This window comes from Canis aureus, chromosome 27, assembly GCF_053574225.1.
Source record: "Canis aureus isolate CA01 chromosome 27, VMU_Caureus_v.1.0, whole genome shotgun sequence".
NCBI lineage: Eukaryota > Metazoa > Chordata > Mammalia > Carnivora > Canidae > Canis > Canis aureus.
In genome coordinates, this window is record NC_135637.1 from 27,755,031 (window position 1) to 27,782,225 (window position 27,195).

At 45.1% G+C, this 27,195-nt stretch overlaps 1 protein-coding gene across 5 annotated transcripts in view; it reads left to right on the plus strand.

Moving 5' to 3' along the window:
* The window catches only part of LIMK2 (LIM domain kinase 2), a 62,544-nt gene that overhangs the window by 9,307 nt on the left and 26,042 nt on the right, over positions 1-27,195 (plus strand). For 2 of the 5 annotated variants that reach the window (XM_077874360.1, XM_077874362.1), the window contains 2 exons: positions 5,260-5,359; positions 6,668-6,772. In XM_077874360.1, the coding sequence (XP_077730486.1) occupies positions 5,260-5,359; positions 6,668-6,772 (205 nt within the window). Of the gene's footprint in view, positions 1-5,259; positions 5,360-6,667; positions 6,773-25,785; positions 26,228-27,195 lie in introns of those variants that run through there. The other 3 variants (XM_077874361.1, XM_077874363.1, XM_077874364.1) reach the window with 2 other exon arrangements.

Genomic DNA, 27,195 nt, shown 5'->3' on the forward strand with positions numbered 1-27,195 from the left:
CTAATAAGGGTACCTTATTGTTTGAGGCTGCTAGGGACATTTATTTAATCAAACTCCCTTTCTGGCTTCTGACAATCAGTAGCTACTGTTGATAAGTCTGCAAATATGTGAAGTAAACACTATAGAGGTAGAGGGTGAACGTCCTGGTACAATGAGGTATTTTCCTAGATGAAATATTTCCCAGGCAGACTGGACTCTGGATTGATCTTTCATCAGGCCTCACAGAAATCTCCAGAACTTTGTATTATTATATTTCTCTTGCATACCTTAGAATAAAGGTTGTTAAAGTTGAGACGCCTGGCTGGCTCAGTTGGTGGAACATGCGACTCTTGGTCTTGAGGTTTTGAGTTCCAGCCCCATGTTGGGTGCAGAGCCTACTTTTAAAAAAAAAGTTGTAAGAAAGTTAGGATCCTCAACTGTCAGGGCTGTGGGGAGCTGAAGAAGCCAAGAGTATTCTTTTGAAGAATATCTGGGCTTAAGAAACTGAAGGCTCTGGGTGAATATTTTTGCTCAGGTACTTAACTGAAAAACAGTGTGAATGCTCAATAGATAAACTGAGGCCTATGCATCTATGTGTGACTTTACCCATTGATAGTCATCCTGAGAGCTCGAACACTTATTCAATGGAATCACCCCTGCTGGCTGTTGGACCCCTGTTGGCTTTGGAAATTACCTTTGTAGTTGGCAGTTGGATCCAACTTTTCAGTTGGATTTGCCACACAAAGGAGTGTCTGTTCTACATCAAGTTTTATGGTAGACTCTGGAGATTTGAAGATGATCAAGATGTGGTCTTTGTCCCTTGAGCTAGGAGTGGGGATAGGGGACACAGAGAGGGAGGGCCTGAGGAAACAGAAACATAATGAATTATAATTACAGAACAAATGATATAAAGCAGGTATAGACAAAGTGAAATAAAGTCTCCCTTTGGGGGACCATCAAAGAAGGATAGAAGTATGATTCAGGGAAGAGGCGATAAAGTACCTTAAACACAGAATAGCTTGAGATGTGAATGTCAGGATGCAAGAACATGAATGTGTGCGGCAGAAACAAAATCAAGATGTGATTAGAGCATCCCTTTGTAACAGATGATGAGAAATAAAGGTTCTTTGGGGCTACCTTGTAGAGAGCCATTCATTCCTTTTGATAAATGTTTGTTGAAGGACTACAGTAGGCCAGGGACCTGTCTTGGTTCCCCTTGTCCTTTGGAGCTGAGAATAGCCAACTTTAATGATGTGTGAGGAGTTTGCATTCCTACCTCTGGACCTTTGCACATGGCCTTCCCACTGCCCTGTCCCAGACTCCAGGGTTATCCTTCCCTCCTCTTCTTTGCCTGGTTAATTCATATTTGTCCTTCAAAGCTTAGCTTGAAAACTACTTCCTTAAGGAATACTTGTTTGCCCTACCCCACCCCCATTTTCCTAGTTATGAACTTGATTTCTCCTTCATACCACTTGCCCCAATTATAGTTATATAATTGTTTAATATCTATGTTGAATCTTTTTCTCGTTTGCTGCTCTTTCCCCAGAACAGTGTGGGACCCATAGTTGGCATGGGATAAATATTTGCTGAATGACTGAAGTGTGTCCATTGAATTTAGCAACAAAATGGTCACTTTGGCCCTTGGTAAGACAGTTTCAGAGAAACCGTGGAGGTGGAAGTCAAGATTGCTGTGAGTGGGAAATGAGGAAATGAGGGCAGTGATGTGTAGATAACTTTTTAATATGTGTGACTGTGAAGGGGAGAAAGGTGGTAGCTAGAGCGGAAAACAGGGTCCAGGTTTATTTTTTTCCTTTAAGTGACTTTTTTTTTTTTTAAAAGACTTGAACTAATGTAAATGATCATTGGAAGGAGCCATCGGAGAAGGGAGTTGAGCCTTTCTTCTCTAGACACTCTTCAGTGTCCTCAAGGGAGTTGGTGGAGATAATGGAAAGAGCCCATCTTCTGAGAGGTGGGATAGGATGGAATCTAGAACAGGAGTGCTATGTTAAACAGTTGAGCCTTTCTTCTCTAGACACTGGGGAGTCTGGGTGAGCCAACTAAGACTGTGCAGAAGACAGGGAAAAGAAGCCAAAGACCTGAATTCAGGCTGTGATGAAGGACAGGGAAGGATTGGAGAGACATTTGGAAGATGGAAGCAGGTGGATATGAGAGAAGGGAGTAGGGCTCTTGATTTTTGAACCCCTAGAGCCTAGCACACAGCAGGTGCTAAATAAGTGTTGACTGGAGAAAGGGCAGACTCCAGAGGGTGTGTCAATAACAAGTTATCTTAAGTATCCTCATAGTGGAAAGTCCTGATCATTTTTGAATTTTGTAAACAGCCAGAAGTCATTCAGGGCCAAGATGCTGAATTGTTGAATAAGTGGGTGGTCAAGTTAGAGACCATTCCATTGGATTAAAAAGTAAAAATAAGAAATAAGATGTGGTTTAAGGGTAGCCCCGGTGGCACAGCAGTTTAGTGCCGCCTGCAGCCCAGGGCATGATCCTGGAGCCCCGGGATCGAGTCCCACGTCAGGCTCTCTGCATGGAGCCTGCTTCTCCCTCTGCCTGTGTCTCTACCTCTCTCTCTCTCTCTCTCTCTCTCTCTCTCTCTCTCTGCATCTCTATGAATAAATAAATAAAATCTTTAAAAAAAAAAGATGTGGCTTAAAGTAATGAGATTTGCTGGAGGTAGGATATGGCAGTTCACAAATTTACTTCCCTTTAAGAGTTCTAAAAATGTCTCAAACTTATGCCTCTGTAACTTGGGAAATTTATTTGGATGTCTGTCTTCATTGAAAACCTTCTTACTAATTCATTGCTTGCCCACTGTCTGTAACCCGATTTGAATAAGTCTCTCAGACTTTGTGCCATGGAGTTTGTGAGGATAAGGCACTGTCTCAGTCACTACCACACAAAAACCCAAAAAGGCCCCTCCTGAAAGTATGAGAATTTTAGATTCATATGGTGATGGGCATTTATGTCCTATCACTCTGGAACTGGAAAAGAGGAGCAGGTGGGTCAAGGTTTTAAAGCTTTCTGCCAACTTGTCTAACTCATACCCACTGGGGTATGAGGATAGCTGCCTGTGTCTTGTTTGCCCCAGAATGCTGCTGGGCAATCTTGAAGTGTCCGGAGCTATGCATTGTCTATTCATGACCCCTGTGCCTGTGAAACAGGGTTCAGTGACTGTCACCGTGCCTGTGGCAGTCTGGAGTTACCCAGAGAGAACAAAGCTGCATACACGGAGTCCACAAGGGAGTCTTGTAACAACTTTGTCCTGCTTTCTAGGGCTGAGTCAGGTACCACAGCTTGATCTCAGCTGCCTTCTTTTATTTGAAGAAGTTGGCATCTGAGCCACAACAAGAGTATTGTATTTTGTCCCTTTTGGAGGGACATGGATTCACTCTGTATTATTGCCCATGTTAATCTCTCAGCCTATACAGCCCTTCCCCATCCTTTCTCAGCCTCTGGCAAATCTTCCCCATCCTTCGAGGTTTAGCTCAAGTATTAGCTTCCCTTACAGAGACTCTCCTGACTTCCCTAAGTGGAATGAGCAGGAATCCACATGGTGGAGTGAGTGTGGAAAGGGCACAGACTTTAGGATGAGTTGGGCTGAGTTGGAATACTGAATCTGCTGCTTTGCCTTACAGCCCCTAATCCCAGGTTTCAATTCTCCCACCCCCTAAGTGAATTTAATACCTGTTTCACAGAATTGTTTTGGGAATCAAATAAAATTGGGTTTCTGAAAACAAAAGCCTTGGTATATAGGAAGTGTTCATTAAGTGTTCTTTCCCTTCTATACCCATAACTTCTTACTCCGAACTAAAACAGCACTTTCTTCTAACTCTGACATAACATCTAAGGGAAAAATTAAAAGGTGGAGGAAGGGTTCTTTTTCAATGAATTTGCTTCTTGAAGAGCAGAGATGATGTTATCTAGCAGTCTCCTACATAGAGCTTCAAGAGGACCGATGATGTTGGTTGAATGAATGAACTCCTGGACTCAGTTATGGATCTATACAAGCCAGGGCTTTTGAGGAATAGGAAAAGGCAATAACATGTTTAGCCCAGAGAAGTTTTTCTGGGTGCTAGCTGGGAATAGTCATAGGAAGGGCTGACCCTAAAGAGAAAGAGACCTTGTTCATTTCATCTACTCAGAGCTATAATAAGCGAGGGCTGAAATTCTAGGAAAAGGCAAGTTTTGTTTCAGGGGAAAAAGGAACAATCAGAACCATTTCTAAAAAATGAATGAGACTGGGATGCCTGGGTAGCTCAGCGGTTCAGTGTCTTCCTCCGGCTCATGGTGTGACCCTGGAATCCTGGGATCGAGTCCGACATCAGGCTCCCTGCGTGGAGCCTGCTTCTCCCTCTGTCTGTGTTCTCTGCCTCTCTCTCTGTGTCTCTCATGAACAAATAAATAAAATCTTTTTTAAAAATGGAATGAGACTTAATTTTTAAAAAATTTTTTAAAGGGATCCCTGGGTGGCGCAGCGGTTTGGCGCCTGCCTTTGGCCCAGGGCGCAATCCTGGAGACCCGGGATCGAATCCCACGTCAGGCTCCCGGTGCATGGAGCTTGCTTCTCCCTCTGCCTGTGTCTCTGCCTCTCTCTCTCTCTCTGTATGACTATCATAAATAAATAAAAAATAAAAAAAATAAATAAAAATTTTAAAAGATTTTATTTATTTATTCATGAGAGACACAGAGAGAGGCAGAGACTTAGGCAGAGGGAGAATCAGGCTTCCTGTGGGGAACCCGATGTGGGACTCAATCCCAGGACCACGGGATCACCTGAGCTGAAGGTAGACACTCAACCACTATGCCACCCAAGTGACCTGAGACTTAATTTTTGAGGCCATGAATTCCTTGTCCTGGGGAGATGAGCAACCTGGGCTAGTGCTTACGGGAGATCTTGTAGAGGAGGGAATTGTGCATTTATCAGAGCACTGGCCAGCCCTTTCATTTTAAGTCTTTTTTTTTTTTTTTTTTTTTTTTTTTAAATTTTTTATTTACTTACGATAGTCACACACAGAGAGAGAGAGAGAGAGGCAGAGACACAGGCAGAGGGAGGAGCAGGCTCCATGCACCAAGAGCCCGATGTGGGATTCGATCCCGGGTCTCCAGGATCGCGCCCTGGGCCAAAGACAGGCGCCAAACCGCTGCGCCACCCAGGGATCCCCCTTTCATTTTAAGTCTTAACTCAGTCTTATTCTGCACGATAGGAATCCTTTCCCTGTACCTCCTGCTACTTTGGGCCTCTCAACTTCCTGGTTTTGTGTGCAGGTGAAGATACCTGGAGGTGTCGGGGCTGTGGGGACCATGTTGCTCCAAGCCAGAGGTGGTACAGGACTGTCAACGAAGCCTGGCATAGCTCCTGCTTCCGGTAAGTGGGTCTGTCCTCCTGTCTTTGCCAATGCACTACAAGCCAGCCACTACTTGTTCTAGAAAATACAAAAACAAGGTTCTAACTTGAGAGTTTCCATTTTGAGGGGTAGGGGAGGGATGTGCCAGCGAAGAACACATAACCGAATATCAGGTATGAAAGTGGAAGAGCCATAAATGGGCCAGATATAGCTAGAAGTAGGATGAGGGGATGGGAGCAGTCCTTTCCAGGGTGTCCCAGCACCCTCACTTTACAGATTAGGAAACTGAGGCCCAGAAAGAATGATTTTCCCACAGCTACACTACTGAGTATGTAAGTGCCTCAAGGGTTGTTTTTAGTACAGTTGGCAGAGCCAGCCCTTCACCACAGGATGCCTCCCTAGTTTCCTGCTTTTTGTTATTTAATTTTATTATAGCCTTTAGATTATTGTTTGAAGGCAGCTCAGTTTCTTAAAAATACGTGACTTTAAGGTAGGATTCATTTCTGTTGTCTGAGACTCAGTGTCCTCATCAGAAAAACACGGATATTAAAAATTTATTTCATAGACTCGTTAAGATCAAATGAAATCATATATGCCAGGGGCCCAGCTCATGGTAGGCACCCACTGAATGGTTATTTATTTCCCTGTGAGATTGGAATCTTCAAGAGTGGGAGCTTGTCTACATTCTCCAGAACATAAAACAGTGCCTGGCCTACAGTCATTCCACATTGGAGGCTGGGTGGGCACGTGTGCCCTCGTGGTCTGAAGTGGTAGGGCTTTTGCTCACATCTTGAGAATGAGACAGACTGTAGACAGGCACCATGCGCTGTAGATTCCAGCTCCCACACACAGCTTGTGTTGCAAAGCATCCCCCGTGCTGATACCAAGTAATTTAATTGACCTTTAAGCACTTGCCTCCACCCAGGAACCATGTGGGGGGTTGGCCTAGAGAGCTCTGCCCTCTGGAAGAGTTGGAGAGGAACTAGCATTTTTCTGCCCTTTCAGCTCTAACTCCGAATTTTCCAGTCTTCTCTGTGGATCTAATTACCTTGGTTCTTCCTTTTACCCTCAGCAAAGTTGATTCTTAGTAAGCATTGGAGCAGAGTGTCAAAGCTATAATGGATACTATAGATAAAGCCTTTGGCTAGCCCTTTCATTTAGAACTGAAGCAAATTCTAATGAGTTCCTAGGCCAAGGCTCCCCTTGGCACCTAACCCATATGGTCATATTTATTTCTGCTGTTTTCCTATTTATGTTAATACTTTCTATCCAAAATAAGCAGGACAGAGTAGAACAAGCTAATTTTTGGAAATTCTGGATTCTCCTAGCACAAAAAATTCAGAAGCAGAAGAGACCACCTATTGTGTGACACAACCCCTCCATATCACAATTGAGAGGCCTGAAACCAAAAAGACAAGGAGCTACAAAGACAGGTCATGGATGACTAGAGCTGACCTTAGAACTGAAGTTTTGGGTCATTTGTGGGTCTGATCAGACGCTAGCTTTTAGGGAGTGTGTGTGTGTGTGTGTGTGTGTGTGTGTGTGTGTGTGTGTAGAGAAAAACACACATACATGCTCAGAAAGAAGTAAGGCACATTATCATGATGGATGAGTGCAGGCTCTGGAATGAGACTGGTTTTAAATCCTGGCTTTGCAATTTAACTGTCCTTGGGTGACTGCCCTGAACTTTAGGCACCTCATCTGTAAAATGGGGACAAGTACTCATCCCACAGGTTGTCAGAGAGAATTAAATGTGATAACCTATATAAAGTGCTCAGCATAGCATCTGACACATAGGATACAGATAATAATCAGTAGCTGTCACTTTGTATTATATAGTAAGTGTACGTCTGTATACACCTACATGAATGCATTTATTATTCTTATTACACACCCACTGGTCTTCTAATGTGGAGCCTCAGAGATTAAGGTTAACTTTGAACTACTCTGGCACAATTACACCAAAGATCATGCCTGTAGGGGAAGTAGAGCATCTGGGGTAGGTCTCCTATTTATAGCTTTGTCTCAAGGACATAGTCTCTCTAATCCAGCTGTATTGAAGGAGTGCATTTCCTGACTCCTGAGCTTTCCCATGGAAACTGGATGACATGAAGTCCTCAGATGGAGCCTGATAATTTGCCCTGGGGAGACTATCTACTTTGTACCCAACTGACTTTTGCCCAGATTGGGCAAAAGATCTTGGAGGAAGATCTTCAGGGCTGGGAACAACTGTATCTGACTACATAAGTAACCTGGTTATAAGGAGCACGAGGCATCAGCCTGAATAGTCTTTTAAAATCTCTGATGAATTCAGAGTGTCTGGACATAGGCTGCTGATAGCAAGACCCTCCCTTGCTTCCAGCCTTCCAGCCATTCGTACTTCATGATTCCCTTCCAGCCTTGCTCTTACCCAGTTGAGTTAGTTACAATAAAGGAAATGACTTTTCTTTTCCTCTTCCCCCACATCTTTGTTTTCCTAGTCACAGGGTGGAGCTAGATATTCAATGGAGAAATTGCTGGGGTTTGGCCCAAACTCTCCTCCCTTCTCCTTACATTTCCCCTCCCCCATCCCTCCATCTGCAGTCACATTTGCAATCCTGCCTCTGATAGCCTTCCACCAGGTTCTCAGGTGCCTGGGAGAATAGAAAGTCACTGAAGGCTGGAACCTGGGACTGTACAGCAGAGGCCAGCTGACAAACCTCCGGGAAGTAGCTTAGTCTGATGCAGTTGGGTTTTTGTCTAGGATCCTTCTGATCCCTGGATGCTTGTCTGTCTAGCCCTCCTACTTTCTCTCCTCAACCTTCCCAACAGGCCTGTTTGGACTCTAAGTACCTCTGTCCTCTCCTTTCCCTGAACAGTACCACTGGTTCTAGAATTGGGGCCATTGTCTCTGAAGCTGTCTGGAACTGGGGAAGGCCAAGGAAACAGCCAGACTGCATGTTGTTTGTAGCTGAGGTCAAACTATGGAGCTGGCATGTTTTATGGGGACTTGGCATGTTGGCAAACCAAAGAACCTTGACAAGTTTTCTGATGATTTCACCCTCAACAGAAGTACTTATCTAAAGAGGGGGAGGTTGTAGGAAGAGGGAAAACTGCCTCTATTAATTAGTCTTTATCACCCTTCCCTGGGACTCTCTTTCTTGACCTGGTTCCTAATGGCATTGTCAGAAGAAAAACAAACAAACAAACAAACAAAAAAAACAAAACCCATACTTAAGGCTCCCAGGAACCCTTCAGGGCCTCCTTTCTCAGGATCTCAGATACAGACTCTTTGAGCTTTCTCTTTTGAGAAGTGATTTCTAATGCCTGTGCTCTGGAAAAGGAATAATACAAAGAGAAAGCTGTTGGGAGCCTGGGTGGCTAAGTGGTTGAGTGTCTGCCTTTGGCTCAGGTCGTGATCCTGGGGTCCTGGGATCGAGTCCCGCATCGGGCTCACTGAAGGGAGCCTGCTTCTCCCTCTATCTATGTCTCTGCCTCTCTGGGTCTCTCATGAATAAATGAATAAAATCTTTAAAAAAAAAATAGAAAGCTGTTGCTGTTGTCACTTCATTGGTCAATAGACCATTTCCGCTAAATTTGTGACTCCAGGAAAGGCGAGTGAAGAAATTGTACACGTAGCAACCAGAGACTATGGTGTAATGGGCTGGGTGACAACAGGATATCTTCTTTTTTTTTTTTTTTTTTTTTTTTAAGATTTTATTTATTTACTTATTCATGAGAGACACAGGCAGAGGGAGAAGCAGGCTCCATGCAAGGAGCCTGACGTGGGACTCGATCCCGGGACTCCAGGATCACGCCCTGGGCCAAAGGCAGGCGCCAAACCACTGAGCCACCCAGGGATCCCCAACAGGATATCTTCTATGATGCTGAAAGTCATGCTCACTTTTCTCACCCACACCCGCCACCTAAACAAGTGCAGTACATCATAATTATAGTAAGAGCTACCGTTTATTGAGTGTTTATTATGTATAGACACTGTACTAATAAGAATTACACATTTGAATAATCTAACTGAATCCTTTTTTAAAAAGATTTATTTATTTATTTGTTTGTTTGTTTGTTTATTTATTTCAGAGACAGCCAGACAGATAGTATGAGGGGGAGGGTAAAAGGGACAGGGAGAAAGAGAAGCTCAGCGGGGAGCCTGATGTGGGACTCGATTTCACAACCCATGAATCATGACCTGGCCAAAACCAAGAGTCAAGTCAGATGCTTAACCAACTGAGCCACCCAAGTGCCTCGTCTAACTTAATTCTTTTAACAGTGTAATAACTATAGTACTGGTCATACCTATTTTACAAATAGAGAAAGTTACTTACTCACAGTCATGGAGCTAGTAAGTAGCATACCTGAGATTTGAACTCAGGCATTCTGACTCCTTGCTTTACATTCCTGAATATGGTCGTGTCATTTAACCTCCCTGAAGTTTGCTTTCCTCTTCTGTACCTTCAGAGTAAAAACACTCACCTTGCCTGCCATACACTAGTGGTGTCAAATAACATCAAAGGGTATGGTGCAAAGGCTTTATGAACTCTCAAGTGTCAATAAAAGTGTTGTTACATTTCTCCTGGGTCTCTGGCCTCCTGGCATGGGAGTCTGTGGAACAACCCTGCCCTCTGCTGTTGTAATGTTGATGTTGCTGCTGGATTTATGAACCCAAGCTTTTGATTCTAGTTTGCTTATTTGTCTAGTATATCTCTAAGGAAACAGCCAGCCAGCAACTCCTTAAGGCTGGCTGTTAAACAGGGAACTGGGGCATGCCTGACAGGACAGCCACCTGGGCCTTCCTCAGCCTCCACAAGAGACTCCAGCTTGAACACACTGTGGGACTCCTAGTATGTAGCAGCAGTATGTGACCTTCAACATGCCTTAATACTGCTCTGTTTTTGGAAAGAGAGAATGAAGATTCCAAAGAAACCCCACAGTTACTGTCTGGGGCAGAGATGAAGAGGTGCAGGGTGGAGCCAGGGATGGATGACATATTTATTAAGCATTACATTGGGAATTTGATTAATAAATTTGCACTTTGATTATCTGATTCAACTCTTACAGTAACCCTACAACCCCATTTTACACAAAAACAGGAAGGTCCAAAAAAGTAGAACTTGCTCAGAGTCACACGCATTTGAACTCAGATCTCCCTGGCTCTGAAGAGGGTCCTCTTTCCATTGGGACTCCCCAGAAAGAGTAGTAGACTTGGCGTCAGAAGAGCTAGATTTGAGTCTTTATTGAGCCAAGCTGGCTGTACAACTGTTGGCAAGCTCCTGTGTCACTATGAGCTTTAGTTCCTAATCAATAAGATGTAATAAAAGTAATCCACCTCATGAAGTAGTTGTGAGGATCACAGAGGTGATGGATAAGAAAACACTCTGAAAACCTGAGGATGGTATAATGTAAAGGATTATCAGCAAGCAGCATATAGGCAACTTTGTGCTGCTTACATTAGCAGTTCACATACAGTTTTGAGCATCATTTGCTATATTAAAGGCAGCAAATTAGATGCTATTCGGGATACAGATTTAGCATAGTAGCCTGGTCTCCTAACTGGCTCCCTCAGCTGAAAAACAGGTAATAATGTGGAGCATTTCTAATAATGGGCTATGGTCTGGTTTCCATTCTCATTCCTTTGAAACAGTGTTCCCTTAGTAAGTTTCCAGGGGACAGCTGCATCGGTCCATCAGCTGCTCTTCAGGCTTTATTTTGTATGACCTCCCAAATTGCACTAGAGATTGTAGAGACAAGCGAATGAGAGTTTGGAGTCAACCTGTTTGAGTTTCCATCCCAGTTTATCTTGAGTCAGCTGACCTTGAATTTCTTTGCCAGTCTCCTCATCTAGAAAAGGGGAAATGAAATGCTTCCTACCTCAAAAGAGTGTTATGCAAATTTTTAAAAAAGATTTTTATTTATTTATTCACGAGAGACAGAGAGAGAGAGAGAGAGAGAGAGAGAGATAGAGGAGAAGCAGGTTCCATGCAGGGAGCCTGATGTAGGACTTGATCCTGGAACTCTGGGATTATGCCCTGAGCCAAAGGCAGATATTCAACCACTGAGCCACCCAAGGTGTCCCTGTTATGCAGATTAAATTTGATCATGTATTTAAAGCCCTTCACACAGTGCCTGGTCATAATTAGGACTTAATAGACATTAGCATTTATTATTAGTGTCTTTGTCGCTCTTGAAACATTCTCTTCCCTTGGCTTCCATGACATTCCATACTCTCCTGGTTTTCCCCCCACTTTTCTGGTCGTTCTACTTTGCTTATCTTCTATCCAGTTCTGAATTGTTGCTGTTTCTCCAGGCACAGTCTGTTTCTCCCTAGGCCATGTCACCAACAGCTATGGCTTCTATTGTCCTCCACACACTGAAGACCCCAATATTCATATCTACAGTCCAAACCTTTCCACTGGGCTCTAGTCCTGTCTTTGTCAATTTCCCCTGTCCATTTGAATGTCTTCCAGGCATTTCAGATCCAGCTAGCCTTTCAATCTTCCTCCTAAAACTAGCTTCTCTTCAGTATAACCTGTCCGGTTGAATGGCATGACCATCCGCCCTACTGCCTAAGTCAGAACCTGGAAGTACTTCTTAATACCTCTTTTCTCTTATCCCATATCCACACCTGTCAGTTTTATCTCCAGGTGATATTTTGAATGCATCCATGTCTATTTCTCTTACGACCACTCTATTCCAGGCTGCCATTGTGTCTTCCCTGGATAACTGCAGTCGCCTTCTAATCCATCCTCCATAAAGAAGCCAGAGTGAATGACCTTAAAAAAAAAATCTGACCATGTCACACTGCCATCTCTCCATCCTTATATTAACTCCATCACGTTGCAGGACTCTTAAATAAAGACCAGTCCTGGGGATCCCTGGGTGGCGCAGCGGTTTGGCGCCTGCCTTTGGCCCAGGGCGCAATCCTGGAGTCCCGGGATCGAATCCCACGTCGGGCTCCCGGTGCATGGAGCCTGCTTCTCCCTCTGCCTGTGTCTCTGCCTCTCTGTCTCTCTCTCTCTGTGACTATCATAAATAAATAAAAATTAAAAAAAAAAATAAAATAAAATAAAAAAAAAGTTGTACAAAAAAAAAAAAAAAAGACCAGTCCTTAATGTGGTCTGGTCTCTCCTAGCCTCCTGCTCTCTCGCTACTTCACTCTCAATGTTCTTCACAAGGTCCAGAACACATCCTGCTTTCTTCTCAAAGACCATTGTTCCTGCTGTTCTCTCTGCCTGGAATGACCCCTCACTCTCCTTTGGGCTAATTAACTCCTGCTCATCCTTCAGATCTTTACTTGGATGTCAGAGAAATAGTTATAAAATAGGTCATGGCCCCTGTTTTATGCTTTATTTTTTTTAAGATTTTATTTATTTACTCATGAAAGAGAGAGGCAGGGACACAGGCAGAGGGAGAAGCAGGCTCCTCGAGAGGAACCCGATGCAGGATTTGATCCCAGGACTCCAGGATCATGCCCTGAGCCGAAGGCAGACGCTCAACCACTGAGCCACCCAAGGCGTCCCTGTTATGCAGATTAAATTTGATCATGTATTTAAAGCCCTTCCACACAGTGCCTGGCCATAATTAGGACTTAATAGACATTAGCAGGGACACCTGGCATCCCTATTTATGCTTTCATAGACTTTCTGTTTGAAGCTTTTTTTTTGGTTTTAATTTTATATTTATTCATTTGATCATCTCCTTAATGACATCCTGAGACCTCTAATATTCTGTAAGTAAGTATAACCTAGTCATGGCTATGGGACATTTTGCCCCCCATTGTGTCACCACTGAGCACATTGTTGGCATGGGGAAGATATTTATTGAATGAATTGCCAGAGGTGGCCAAGAGATATGATGTAAGTGAGGCCTTTCCCTGCCCTTCCCCTTCCCCTTCCCCACATCCTTCCCTTAGCAGCCACTGTGGCTGCAGTTACTGTAAGTGGCAGAGAGGAGTAAGTTCCAGACATTGGGTTGTTTTGGAAAATTGCCTGCAAGTGTTGAGATGAGAAGTTAAAGCTTTGTCTTCTTCCCCTAAAGGAGACAGAGAGGATGACCTAGCAGTCTTGTCCAGTAGCAAGTCTTGAGCTGTACTTCTCTGTAAGTATCAGCCAGACACGAAGAAACTCTGGAGAGAACAGTAGGGAAGAATGAGTTTAGCTACTCTAGACCAAACTAATTATGAATTGAAATCCAGCAAAAATTTTAGCCATAAGTTTCAATTCTAGTCATAAGTTTGTTTGAGGGGGAGAGAGGGTAGAGGGAGAGAGAAAATCTTAGAGGGGCTCGATCCCACAACCCTGAGATCATGACCTGAGCCAAAATCAAAAATGGGATCCTTAACTGACTGAGCCATCCAGGCGCCCTATTTTTTTAACTTATTTATTTGAGGACGATAGAGAGCACAGGGGGAGAGACAGAGGGAAAGGGAGAGAGAGTCTTAAGCAGACTCCATGCTGAGCATGAAGCCCAGTGTGAGGCCCAACATGAGATTATGAGACCACAACCTGAGCCAAAACCAAGAGTGGGACGCTTAACCAACTGCCACCTAGGTCCCCCTATTTATTTGTTTTTTATATTTTATTTTATTTTTTTTTAATTTTTATTTATTTATGATAGTCACACAGAGAGAGAGAGAGAGGCAGAGACATAGGCAGAGGGAGAAGCAGGCTCCATGCACCGAGAGCCCGACGTGGGATTCGATCCCGGGTCTCCAGGATTGCGCCCTGGGCCAAAGGCAGGCGCTAAACCGCTGCGCCACCCAGGGATCCCTGTTTTTTATTTATTTGTTTTATTTTTTTTAAATGTTTTATTTTTATTTTTATTTATTTATGATAGTCACAGAGAGAGAGAGAGAGAGAGAGAGGCAGAGACACAGGCAGAGGGAGAAGCAGGCTCCATGCACCGAGAGCCCGACGTGGGATTCGATCCCAGGTCTCCAGGATCGCGCCCTGGGCCAAAGGCAGGCGCCAAACCGCTGTGCCACCCAGGGATCCCCTATTTATTTGTTTTAAATATTTTTTTATTTATTAGAGAGAAGCGAGAGCACGAACAGTGGGGAGGAGCAGAGGGAGAAAGAGAAGCAGACTCCCCGCTGAGCAGGAACCCCCCCCCCCCCCCCAGTGTAGGGCTCAATCCCCGGACCCAGGTTCACGACCTGAGCCAAAGGCAGATGCTTAACTGACTGAACCACCCAGGTGCCCCTGTTTTTTATATTTTAGAAAGCTTTGAAGGACAGCATTAGGTGAAGATGTACAGTAAAGTATAGTGTGGGAAAAAGTGGAATACTTAATAATATCTTTTACTTATGGGTGATTTTTGGCAGGGAGGGGGGAGTAGGTTGGCGATTCTCCAAGAAGTTGGAAATGAAGTTTGTCCTCTAGGGTTTATTTTATTATTTTTTTTAAAGATTTATTTATTTATTTATGATAGACATAGAGAGAGAGAGGCACAGAGACACAGGAGGAAAGAGAAGCAGGCTCCATGCCAGAAGCCCGATGTGGGACTCGATCCCGAGACTCCAGGATCGGGCCCTAGGCCAAAGGCAGGCGCTAAACCGCTGAGCCACCCAGGGATCCCTGTCCTCTAGGGTTTAAACTACTCAGATCTACATGTAATAAGAGCAGTATCATGTGGTCATTAAGAGCACAGACTCTAGAACCAGATTACTTGGGTTCAAATCCTGATTCTTTCATTTATTAGTTGTGCATATTGGGCAAGTTACTTACCTTTTCTGTCCTTCATATCCTCATCTCTAAAATGGAGATGATAAACCTTCTCCCTAATTCCTAATGGAGCGGTAAATGAGGAAAGTCCTGTGTAGTACGGGTAGTAACAGAGTCTCACATGGAGTGAGCGCTGATAAGCGTTAGCCATTTGTTATTAGCTACTAGAGAGCCAAATGCCCCTCAGAGCTGAATATATGAATCGGTGATTGTTACGTATCTGAAGAAGTAATGCATTTTTTTTTTCAATTAAAAATTAGTTTAAAAGTCAGTGGAATAATGAGTGGCCAGCAGTGAAACAGAAAGTGAAAAGTTAGTGAAGCAAAACTAGTAGCATGTCCAGTTAAAAATATTGAATCTGGATTTGGTCTCCAGAAGGGGGTTCTTTGGTGTAGACAGGGCTGGTTTGGCTGGCTCGCTAGTGCCAGAATGAAATTTCTCTCCATGGATGCTTATTGCTCTTTAGGTTCATGCCAACAGAACAACCTTCTGATGCCTAATTCAGCTTCTTGGGCTTCTTGATAACAGGAAGGGTCTGGAGATAGTACCTGTATAGAGGATGTAGGTATTTTAATTCCAACTGTGAATTTATAAATGGTCTGTGGGGTTGATAAGCGATTAGAGCCATTGTAGGATGTCTAACCCTTGCAGAGTACCATGAAGTCCTGTTTCTGGACCTCCCAGGCCAAAAACGAGGCCTGAATTAGGGTCATTTACCAAGGTAATGATAGCCTTGGAGAGGTCTTTGGGTGGCCAGCCAGTCAACCTTTCTCTGACCACAACCTCTTCCTTGTGTCTCTCTTCAATATTGGCCTACTGCTGGAATATTTATTTACTTACTTACTTACTTACCAACCTAAATCCTTCCTTTTACAGAGGAAGAAATTAAAGCCCAGGAAAGTTTAATGGCTTGCCTCAGCTCACACAGCAAGTCTATTTTTAGCCAGCTCAGATTATCAGGTCTTCTCTTTCAGGCCAGGGCTCTCCTCCTGGCATTACCTGGAGACTTATTAAAGTATCCAAAGCATTTTTTTTCTGGTGCATCCAGGAGAAGAATGTCTATATAAACACAGCTGTGGACACTGAATGTTGGACATTCAGTTATATTATAGAGCAACAGGAGATGATTATCTATAAGAGGTCACAACATCATTTTTTTTTTTTTTTTCACAACATCATTCTTAACTGCTTACAGCCCATACAGGCAGATCTCAGCTGTTAAAATGACCAGCTCAGTAGAGATGTTGCTTGTTAATGAAGCTATAGTTTGCTGTTAGTGAACACTAGCTGGCCAGCAGACTTCATGTGGACACATCTGCAGCCAGTGTAGACTTGAAACATAAATGCCCGTTCAAGGAGACATATATATTGACAACTAAAGACCAGCACTGTCTTTGGTGATTTAGGCTTTATGTTCCATTCATTGGGAACCTCTGCTTGCTTAAACACCTCTGATAACTCTTCACTGCCTGTGGGTGACTCTCACCTGACAGATCTGCCTCTTGAGGATCTGCCCTTGCCCTCTCCCACCATCCTAGCCTCCTCTCTGATAATCCTTCACACATGCCCTGCACTGCATCTTATGGACCATACTCTGTTATACCTTAGTACATTTACATATGTTGTTCCTTCAGGCTGAAATGCCTCTTGTCTGCCTGGTAATCAGCCTTTAGATTCAACTGATAGATCTTGTCCCCTGTGAAAGAGCCTTGCCAAATCCTTTTTTTTCTTTTTAAGATTTATTTATTTATTTATTTATTTATTCATTCATTCACAAGAGACACAGAGAGAGAGGCAGAGACACAGGCAGAGGGAGAAGCAAGCTCCATGCAGGGAGCCCAATGTGGGATTCGATCCCAGGACTCCAGGATCACACCCTGAGCCAAAGGCAGATGCCCAACCGCTAAGCCACCCAGGCATCCCAGCCTTGCCAAATCTACCCTGAACCTTCCCCATCAAACAGAGGAGACTTTCTTCCTCTTTGTTATTATTATACCTCAATTATTGCCCTGTCGATATTTGTTTACACATCTAACATCACTCTTAGCATAAGAAATTCTCTTTGTATCTTAGAGCTTAGCCGAGTGCCCAGAGTGCAGTGGGTGCTCAGTGTTTGTTGGACAAATGATGTTTTTGTCAAATGACCACCTTTCTCTTTGGACATGTGGATGAAGCCCTTTCAGTATGCATCATCACCATCATTTTTGCTCTGCAGTATTCTCCCAAGCAGGAGCTTTCCTTCTGAAATGAGAGTATGGAGTAAGATCTCTGTCTATAAATGTCATTATAAAGCCTGAAACCATCAAAGCTCAAAGGATGGCATGGCTTCTACATTGTGGCAGCTAATTTGCCTTGAATTTTTCCCCCAAGGACTAGAATCCCCCTTCCTGGGCAGTACTGGAGGGGTGCTAACAAATTCTCCTTCATGTTCGTCACTATTACCAGTAAAAACCTTCTGAGTACCTCAGGCCAGGTTTTTTATTTATTAGAGAGAAGCGAGAGCACGAGGTTTGAGGATAGTTTTCTTCTGTCAGTCATCTTCTGGTCATATCTTCCTGAGGCTGCTCTGTGGTGATCCTGCTTAGATCAGAGGGTGTCCACTGGGCTCCCATCAGTAGCACTGACTCTTACAGCAGCATCAGCTATTTCTGAAATTGACTAATTCAGCCCTTGTGTTTTGTTTCAGTTCCAAAGGTGGTCTTTTCATGAGATCACCCTATATACTGGAGTCATCTTTTCCTACAATACCCTGAGTACCACTACAATGTCACTGAAAAAAAAGAGAGGCAGCTATGGGGTTACAAATGAGTAAGAATAGCACCAGGATGGTGAAAGTCCCCAGCGATCCAAGGCTTTCCAAAATTTCAACCACTAAACATTTATTTTTTTTTAAATATTTTCTTTATTTCATTCATGAGAGAAACAGAGAGAGAGACAGAGACAGAGACAGGCAGAGGGAGAAGCAGGCTCCATGTAGGGAGCCCGACATGGGACTCGATCCCAGGTCTCCAGGATCACGTCCTGGGCTGAAGGCGGCGCTAAACCGCTGAGCCACCTGGGCTGCCCCTAAACATTTATTTTTTAAGCTTAATTCAGAATAAGAAAGTGAACAACTTATCTTTGAATCATTTCCTCATTTGTAGCTGGGAGGGTAATAGCGATCTATCCTGCTCACCTCTCAAGGTTAGTAGTGTGAAGGCAACCGGGTGGCTCAGCAGTTTAGCGCCACCTTCGGCCCAGGTGGAATCCTGGAGACCTGAGATTGAGTCCCGTGTTGGGCTCCCTGCATGGAGCGTGCTTCTCCCTCCGCCTACGTCTCTGCCTCTCTCTCTCTCTCTCTCTCTCTGTCTCTCATGAATGAATGAATGAATAAATAAATAAATAAATAAATAAATAAATAAATAAATAAAATCTTTAAAAAAAAAAAAAGGTTAGTGTGAGAGAAGGATGAAATCAAGTGGAAGAGCCCATAGGAAAGAATAAAGTAGTAGATTCAGTATTCAGTGTGCATCAGAGATACTGGGGCTTGTTTAAAATACAGATTCTTGGACACGGTCTCAGCAATCCATACTATGTAGGCTTCAGTTAAGGCCCCAGAATCTCATTTTCAGCAAACTGTCCCTGAGAGTCTGATGCACTCTTCTCTCTACCACATTTCAGAAATACTGTTGCAAATCAAATAGCAAGTGTAAAATAGTTATTTGAGACAACTTTACTGCTTGAACCTGGAATCCAAAGATTTGGGTTAAATCCCAGCTCTGCCAATTCCTAGACCTGTGACCTTGAATCACAGCCTTCTCTATGAACCTTATTTCCTCATACATAGAAAGGAGATGGCAACCTCAACCTCACCAAGTTTCAAGAATTAAATGAAAGCGTATGTGAGCAAGCCTACCTCAGTGCCTAACTCATGGAACTTAGTGTTTTGCAGAGTGGGAACCAAGTGTCCACAACTTCTGGAATGTGGTGTCATATTAACAAACACCCAGCAAAAGATAATCTTTGGCATCCATCTTAAGTGTCATGGAAATCTGGATAGAACCTTAGAGAGTTAGTCCAATCCTTTGATTTACAGCTCATGAACTTAAAACTAGGAAGGGAGGATGGGAAGCTCAAGATGCATAAGGATACCCAATCACATGAAATGTGTTTAGTTTTTAGATGGAAAATTATGTCCCAGTATACTGAAAAAAGAAAAAAAATGAAAAATCTTTGTAGCATAGTAGTGGAACCACTATTAGTAACTTTTGAGAAACTTCAGAGAATGGGGACAGTATCCAAGTATTTTGATTATTTGATCCACACCTGCTATATAACAGGGATCCATTAGCAAAATAAAGGCAGAAATAGCTAACTGATTCAGTTTTCAAAAAGAAGGAAAAAGTAAACTCATAATCCTTTTGACTTTTGATCAAATTCTTTTGATCAAATTCTAGTGAATTCTATGGAATTTTGCTGATGATAGAATAGATGGACAGTGAACACTTAGAAGAGAGCCCATCACTAGGATTCAGTGGTAGTGAATTAGTCATGACTTCATGTTTTCACTGGATTGGAAGTCATGAGACACTCTCTTGATTTCCACAAGGCATTTGGCAAGTTCTGACAGTAAGAATGTGAGCAGGAAACCTAGAAAAATCAGGTGCAGGAATTCAACACACCCAGCAGTTTGAGGCCCTGTATTGGAGAGGTGAGATTCCTAAACACCTTGCTAGGGCTCACGCTGAGAAAAAGGCATGGGATTTGAGGTCAGCAAGGCAGCTTTTAATCTCAGTCTTGCACTTCCCAGCAGTAACCTTGGATGAATCACCTAACACCTCTTGACTTCCCTTACCCGGTCTGTGCTATATAGGTATACCTTGTGAAGTTGTTGCAGGGATTAAACTAGATGAAGTATTTTCATTTTCTGTAAACTGAAAATGCTTTATAAACCTTAGTTACCATCATCACTCTAGTACTGTAGTTGCTCATAAGGGAGTTCCTGAGTCATATGTTTATGTAGTGGGCATCTCTGGGTGCAATGTGAATCTGCTATGGGCCGCATGTAGTTTGATCTGGCACTAGACAGATACTGGCTTAGAGCCCTTCCTGTGTGTGGTGCTTAGGGACACATGAAGGGAACTCTTCCCGGAGGAGATGGAGTGCTCTGTTGGAACTGGACCTGGAAAAAGGAGGAGACATCCACCAGCCTGAAGATGGAAGACATTACAGGAGGAACTAAGATGGCAAAGGCTTGGGAAAACCTATGTGGCTGGGTCAAGAAGTGGAATGGGGCAGGAGGTAGCCAGCTTAACCCTAATGGGGAAGCTGGATATATAGCCCCAGGAGAGTAAGTGGCTTAGTCAGTTAAGTGGCCAACTCTTGATTTCAGTTTAGGTCATGATCTCAGGGTTGTGGGATTGAGCCTCATATCAGTGGGGAGTCTGCTTCTTTCCTCCCTCTCCTTCTGTCCCTCCCCCTGCTCTCCTGTGCACCTTACCCCCCCCCCCAAATAAATAAATCTGGAAAGAAAGAAAGAAGAAGAAAGAAGGAAAGAAGGGAAGAAAGAAAGAAAAAGAAAAAGAGAAAGAAAAGGAAAGAGAAAGAAAAGGAAAGAGAAAGAAAGAGAGAGAAATAACCCCAGGAGTCTGAGGTGTAGTACACCAGGTAGGCTTTGCCTTTGGACAGGGGTACTAGGGGGAAAATGTGAGGAAGTGGGACTTGGGGCTCCTTTTTTTTTTATTTAAGATTTTATTTATTGGGCCATCTGGGTGGCTCAGTAGTTGAACATCTGCCTTTGGCTCAGGTCAGGATCCCAGGATCCCGGGATCGAGTACCACATCAGGCTCCCCACAGGGAGTCTGCTTCTCCCTCTGCCTATGTCTCTACCTCTGTCTCTCTTGTCTCTCATGAATATAAAAATAAAAAGCACACATAAGTGTAAAAAAAAAAAAATGGAAACAGTCTCAAAATGGGCAGCCCCTGTGGTACAGGGGTTTAGCGCCGCCTGCAGCCCAAGGTGTGATCTTGGAAACCCAGGATCGAGTCCCACGTCAGGCTCCCTGCATGGAACCTGCTTCTGTCTCTGCCAGTGTCACTGCCCCTCTCTCTCTCTCTCTGTCGCTCATGAGTAAATAAATAAAAAAATCTAAAAAAAAAAAAAAAAAAAAAAAAAAGGTAGAAAATGAATGCTATTTTTATCCCTGCCTCTAGATGTCTCACTACTTGAAAGGTGAAACAACCAAGCAGTGGAGTCTTCCAGATGATCTCTAAGGATTATGCACCTAGAGTTTTTAAACAGTGGGATTATAGTATACACTGTGTCTGATACTTGGATTTTTTTATGTAACATCTCACTCAGGACAACTTCTGTTTCAGTACCTGGAGTCTACCTCATTATTTTTTTTTAAGATTTTATTTATTTATTCATGAGAGACACACACAGAGAGAGAAGCAGAGACACAGGCAGAGGGAGAAGCAGGCTCCAAGCAAGGAGCCCGACATGGGACTCGATCCCGGATCTCCAGGATCACACCTCGGGCTGCAGGCGGTGCTAAACCACTGTGCCACCGGGACTGCCCTACCTCATTATTTTTAACAGCTGCATAATATTCTGTAGTAGCATGTGTAATTGTATTTAGCCCACTCATTATTGGATACATGACTGTTCCTAATCTTTTAGTATTAAAAAGTACTAGATCCATGTCCAAGCTCATTTATAGGAATATTTCTCAGGGCAATTTTTCTTTTTTTTTTTTTTTTTTTAAGATTTTATTTACTTATTTGAGAGAAAGAGTACAAACAGGCGGAGCAGCAGAGAGAGAGGGAAAAGGGAGCCTGCTGTGGGGCTGGATCCCAAGATCCTGGATCAAGACTTGAGCTGAAGGCAGACGCTTAACAGACTGAGCCACCCAGGCACCCCATCTGGGCAAAATTTCTATCGGTGGAATTTCCAGGACTCCTGTTTTAGAAAGATGACTGCTACAGTCATGTTGAAAGAGAGGAGGAGCAGAGGCTGGACAAATGGTCAGTAGAGGAAGGTGGCAATGCTCACCTTTCAAAGCTCAGAAACTATGGAGTCCCCGGGAGCTCCCTTTCTTGGTTGGAGTCCTCCTGGCCAATAGAGGGCCCCACATGAACACAGTTCCTTGGACTTCAGATTTTTCTGACCAGAGCTGCTTTCTGAGGAGAGGTCCTGGTGATTCATAGACTACTCACTGGAGTGCTCACTTGGGGCTGCCAGCCTGGAAGGCTATTGCCTTCAACCTCTTGCATCTCAGCTGATTCTTCAGAATCAGCTTGCTTGGCTCCTCATCAGGTTTTCAACTTGTGAAATGTGCAGGAGATTAGTACCTCTCCTGCCATTTTATCCTGTCCGTAACTGCCAATCCAAGGATCCTTGCAGTTGCCTCTGGCATCCATAACTGCTGAATCCTCTGCCTGCTGCCCTAGGGACCTAGAAGAGCAGCTTTCCGTCCAGGGCCAGTATCCAAGGACACGAGGGGGATGTATAGTCTCCAATGTGACCTTTCACCTCCCAGTTCTGGGTGGTTTAGTCCCTTTGAAGTTGTCCTTGAGGAACCACACGCTTGGGTCTGAGCAGCCAGCAGCTTATCACATCTGGTGATCAGTCCTTCAGTGGTTCCTCCTGAAGGCTGGATTTATGGAGGTCAGATGGATTCCACCTAGGAGGGGCTTCCGCTCACGACATGCAGAGAGGCTGCTCCCCTCTTTAAGGAGGAGGCCGTTTTCATGGCATTGAGAAGCCCTCATACTAGTTCCCCACACACCCACCCACCTACTGAGTCCTTTGTAAGCTGAGTGAGGGGGAATAGAGAACGCCTGCAGCCTCCTGCTCACATTCCTAGACACCGACTCACTGCGCCCGCCGCCGCTGGAACAGCAGAGCTGTGTGAAATGTCAAGAGGAGTTATGCTCATGGGCTCCCTGGCCCCAGTCTCTTTGTGGCTTTCATTTTCTTCCATCTGCACTCTGTTCATCAGATGAAAATCAGAGGGTGCAATTAGAAGATAATTTGCTAGTTCCAGACTTAATTTGGGGCCCCCTTCTTGCCTGATCGAATTACAAGAGAACATAATAGATTTTTGGTGAGAAACAGTTGGCTCTATTGCTGGGAGAAAGAGAGCTCCCAGCTCTCCAGCTGGATGAGCCATTTAGTATCCTGTGTGTTGTTTCCCTTTTCCAACCTTCCTGACCTCTTCTGTGGCTCCTGTGTGGCCCTCAGGTTGGGATCTCAATCACCTCAGAGCTGGCTCAAGAGGTTTAAACTCAACTTGAGATGCAAGGAAAACAGGGAGCCCTCTGCACCCTTATAGGGTTGACAAATGTTGAAGCCGGAAGCTATTTAGAGACTTAACCAAGGCCCAGACAGAGGCAGTGACTTGCTGAAGGCCACATAGCTAGCTCATAGTGGTAGTAACAATAGTCTTAATGATATTAGCAGCTAACATTTATCAACTCTTAATGTGTTCCAGACTCTGTGCCAAGGGCTTACACACAGTGCATTGTCGCATTCAGACCCAGACATTCTGGCTCCAGGCCCAGACCAAACTCTAGCATAGTGATGGTGGAGCTCAGTATAAAAAGCCTGGGTTCGAATCCTGACTTCACCTCTCACTTATACAGCTGAGTAACCTCATACAAGCAATTTAAACTCTGTACTTCAATTCCTCCCTCTGTGAAAAGGGAGAGAGCATAGCACTACTGACTAGTGTGGGTTAAATTCATTCGTATGTGTGAGTGCTATGAGCAGTGCTTGGTGCAGGGTGAGTGCCCGTCCAGTGCTTACTCCCTGCTGGCTGCCTCTGGGGCTGGAGTGTGGTATCTGTGTGCCAGTAGATAGATGTGGCTGAGTTCTGCAATTGTGCCAAAAGCTGGTCTTCACTATTAGGGCAGTAGACAGAGTGGTTGAGTTCCTTGGCTGCAGAACAGTTGACAAACTATATTCCATTGCCTGTTTTTGTATGGCCTGTGATTTTTACATTTTTTAATGATTGGGGTTGGGGAAGCAAAAGAATATTTCATTGCACATGAAAGTTACATGAAATTCAAATTTCATTGTCTATAAATAAAGGCTTATTGGAAAATAGCCACATCGATTTGTTTACATTTTATATATGGCCACTTTGGCACTGCAGTGACAGAGTCTATATTTGTGTAGGCCTGCAAAGCTTAAAATATTTGTTCTTTGGCCCTTTATGGAAACCCCTGATCTACAATCACACTGACTAGGTTTGAAACCCAGCTGTACTGCTTACCAGCTGTTTGTCTTCAGGTTATTGACGAAACCCTTCCAAACCTCAGTTTCCTTATCTGTTAAATGGGGATAACATCTACCCCATATATTGGCAATTTAAGTCAGATAATTAACAGATGGAGAGCAGTTAACACAGAGCCTGGAACATACAAAGTGTTTAATAAATGGTAGCTTATAACAGGGTGCAAACACAATCTCTCTTATCACATTCATTGTTACCTGTGTGCCCAATCAGTAGAGGAATAGGAAAATGTTCCCTTGTAACCCAGCCACCACCTTTGCCATAGACTTTCCTTTCACAGTGACAGGGTGACTTCAGTAGAGAAGAATGTGTGCTTGGTGGGAGAGAGCTGCTCAAGTCCAACAGAGGGGTCTGGATGTGTCCCAATCCAGCAACCTTGCTTCTCCCCTCACAGTCCTGCAGCCAGAGGGATAAGGGGCTTTCCTAATGGTGGACTCTGGTTTGGTCATCCCCTCAGCTGGTGCTTTTCAGCCAGGCCGCCCCTCCAGATACTTAGGCCCATCATCCGCACAGGCACTCCCAGCTTTGTCCTCCATTATGCCCCATTTTTCAGCCTGGTTGCCATGACCACAGCAGAAGAAGCACCACTGCCCCCTGAGGCCAATGGATGGTGTTCTGGCAATGAAAGAGAGGTGATAGATGACCTGGACTCCGGTTTGTGCTGTCTCCAACTTGCAGAAAGGCTTTGAGGGAGATATTTCCCCTAAAAGAGAATGAGCTCTGGGCTCACATGGGCCTACATTTAAATCCCAGGCCTGCCACTGACTAGTATTTTGGCCTTGGGTTAGTTAGCTAATCTCTCTGAACCTTGCTTTCCTTGTTTATGGAGATAATTCCCATCTTGGAGCAATAAGAGAGTGCTTATACAATGCTTGTTACATGGGGAAACTTCAGGTGTCACTTAACCCTCTAGGCCTCGTTTCCTCCTGCTCAGCACAGCTCTGCCCAGAAATGGAGTGGCAGCCCCCGTCGGCTAGTTCTGGGGGCTGTCCCCAGGCCAGGCAGAGGGAAAGGATGAATGGGGACCCTAGTGCCAGGACCCAGTAGATGCCAGCTCAAAGCATCTAGAGGGCAGTTCTCTGGACCTGGGTCTCTAGACCTGCCTCCCCTGCCCAAGAGACATCCCCCCCCACCGCCTTCAGGGGGGCGTGGTTTGGCCTGGAGTTGGTATCCCGTGCTTTCCTTCACCTCCGAGCAGAATTAACTATGCTTTGGGCAGCTCCTCAGGCTGGGGACACTTGGGGGTAAATGTGCTCTCTCTCTTTCTCTGCCCTGCCCTTCCCGGAGCTCAGGGATGGACGCTCAGCCAGTCCTGGTTATTGTCTGCGGCGCTAGCCTGCAGCCTCCCTCCAGCCCAGCTCCACCCCTTGCCTGCAAGGTCTATTTCCTAATAGCTGCTCCAACCACACACCTCGGTTCCGCGAGGAGCCCCTCCTCTTCCTCCCTCCCTCCCTCATCAGGGGAGGGACTGAAGAAGAAGGCTAACTTGACAGCAGCGCTTCTTTCTTAGCTAGTCACCGGCCCCAGCCCAGGAATCCCTGTGTGTCTGTGTAGCCTCTGCAGAGAGGTGGTTCTCTCGGAGTCCTGAGGATCCACCGGAGCTTCCGAGAACTGGGGAGGAGCCATCCCAGCCATGACCCCCTGCAGGAATCTGCCGGGGGGCAAGTGGCCCGGAGTTCTCACGTCCCTCTGGCTTCTCCGGAGGGAGAGGTGAGCCCTGGGCAGCCCGCCCACAGCCAGAGGTGCCGAGAGCCGTGGGCCTGTCATGGTGGCCGTCTGCAGCCAGCCTGAGGCACTCCCAGACGGGTTTGCAGCTGAGCTTGTTTATCTGGTGTGGGAAGAAGATGGGGAGTTACTTGTCCATCCCGGCTTACTTCACCTCCAGAGACCCCTTTCGGTGAGTTGGGCTCTGAGTCCCCCTCTCCATCTCCTTTAATGGCCCCTGGTCCTGAGGGGAGGGCAGAGGCCTCCCTGAACCTGCTTCTCAGATTTCACGTGTCCCTTGACCACCGTTTTCTGTCAGGCAGAAGCTCTTCCCAAGCAGAATAGGCCTGGTGAAGCCTCCCACCATGTTCTAGGAATGGTGAGGTGAGGGATATGCCCAGACGGAGGTTCCAGGGGAACTCCGGCTCTCCTTCCTTCCCAGGCATACCTGAAAGAGCCTCCAAAAGATGCCAGTGACCCTGCCTGTTCTTGGTGTTACTGCTTCCGGGGGAAGAGCACAAATAGGGTGCTTTCTTCCAGCTTTCACGTGTCTTACCTGCAGGCCGTGCTGTCTGCCAGGAATTTGTCCCAACAAGCAGGATGGACAGGTTTTGTCAAACAGCATGGAAGAAGCTGGCAAGGCTTGGGTGTGGGCAACCTGGTACACAGTAGGTGCTCTATAAATGTTTTTTCTATTAAGGGCAGGCACATTTGCCTCTGGCATTAAGGGGTTCTGAGCTCCCAGGTGAGTACAGTTGCTAGGGAAAGGCCTGGCCAGGGCTTCCGAGAGTGGGGCAGTTGGCTTTAGACTGTTCTGAGCTTCTGGCCACCACTACCGGCCCCCCTCGGCCCCCGCCCCCCACAGTCCGGATCTCCAGGCCTGAGACCTCTGCTGGCCTTTTTCTGTGGGGTTTCTCAGAGGGAGATGTGGAAACTTTCTACTTCTGACCTGCCTTTCTTTGCACTCCGCCCCACCCTACCTCCAACAGAAACTCCCCAGGGGGTTTCTGGCCCTCAGGGTCCCTCCTGAATGGAGCCATTCCTGACCAGGGTGGGGCTTGTTTTCATTCTTTGGGAGCAGCCTGTTGTTCCAAGGGCTGCCTCCCCCTTACCAGTGGTCCTGGTCGACCTCTCCCTTTTGGCTTCCCCAACCCAGCTTCA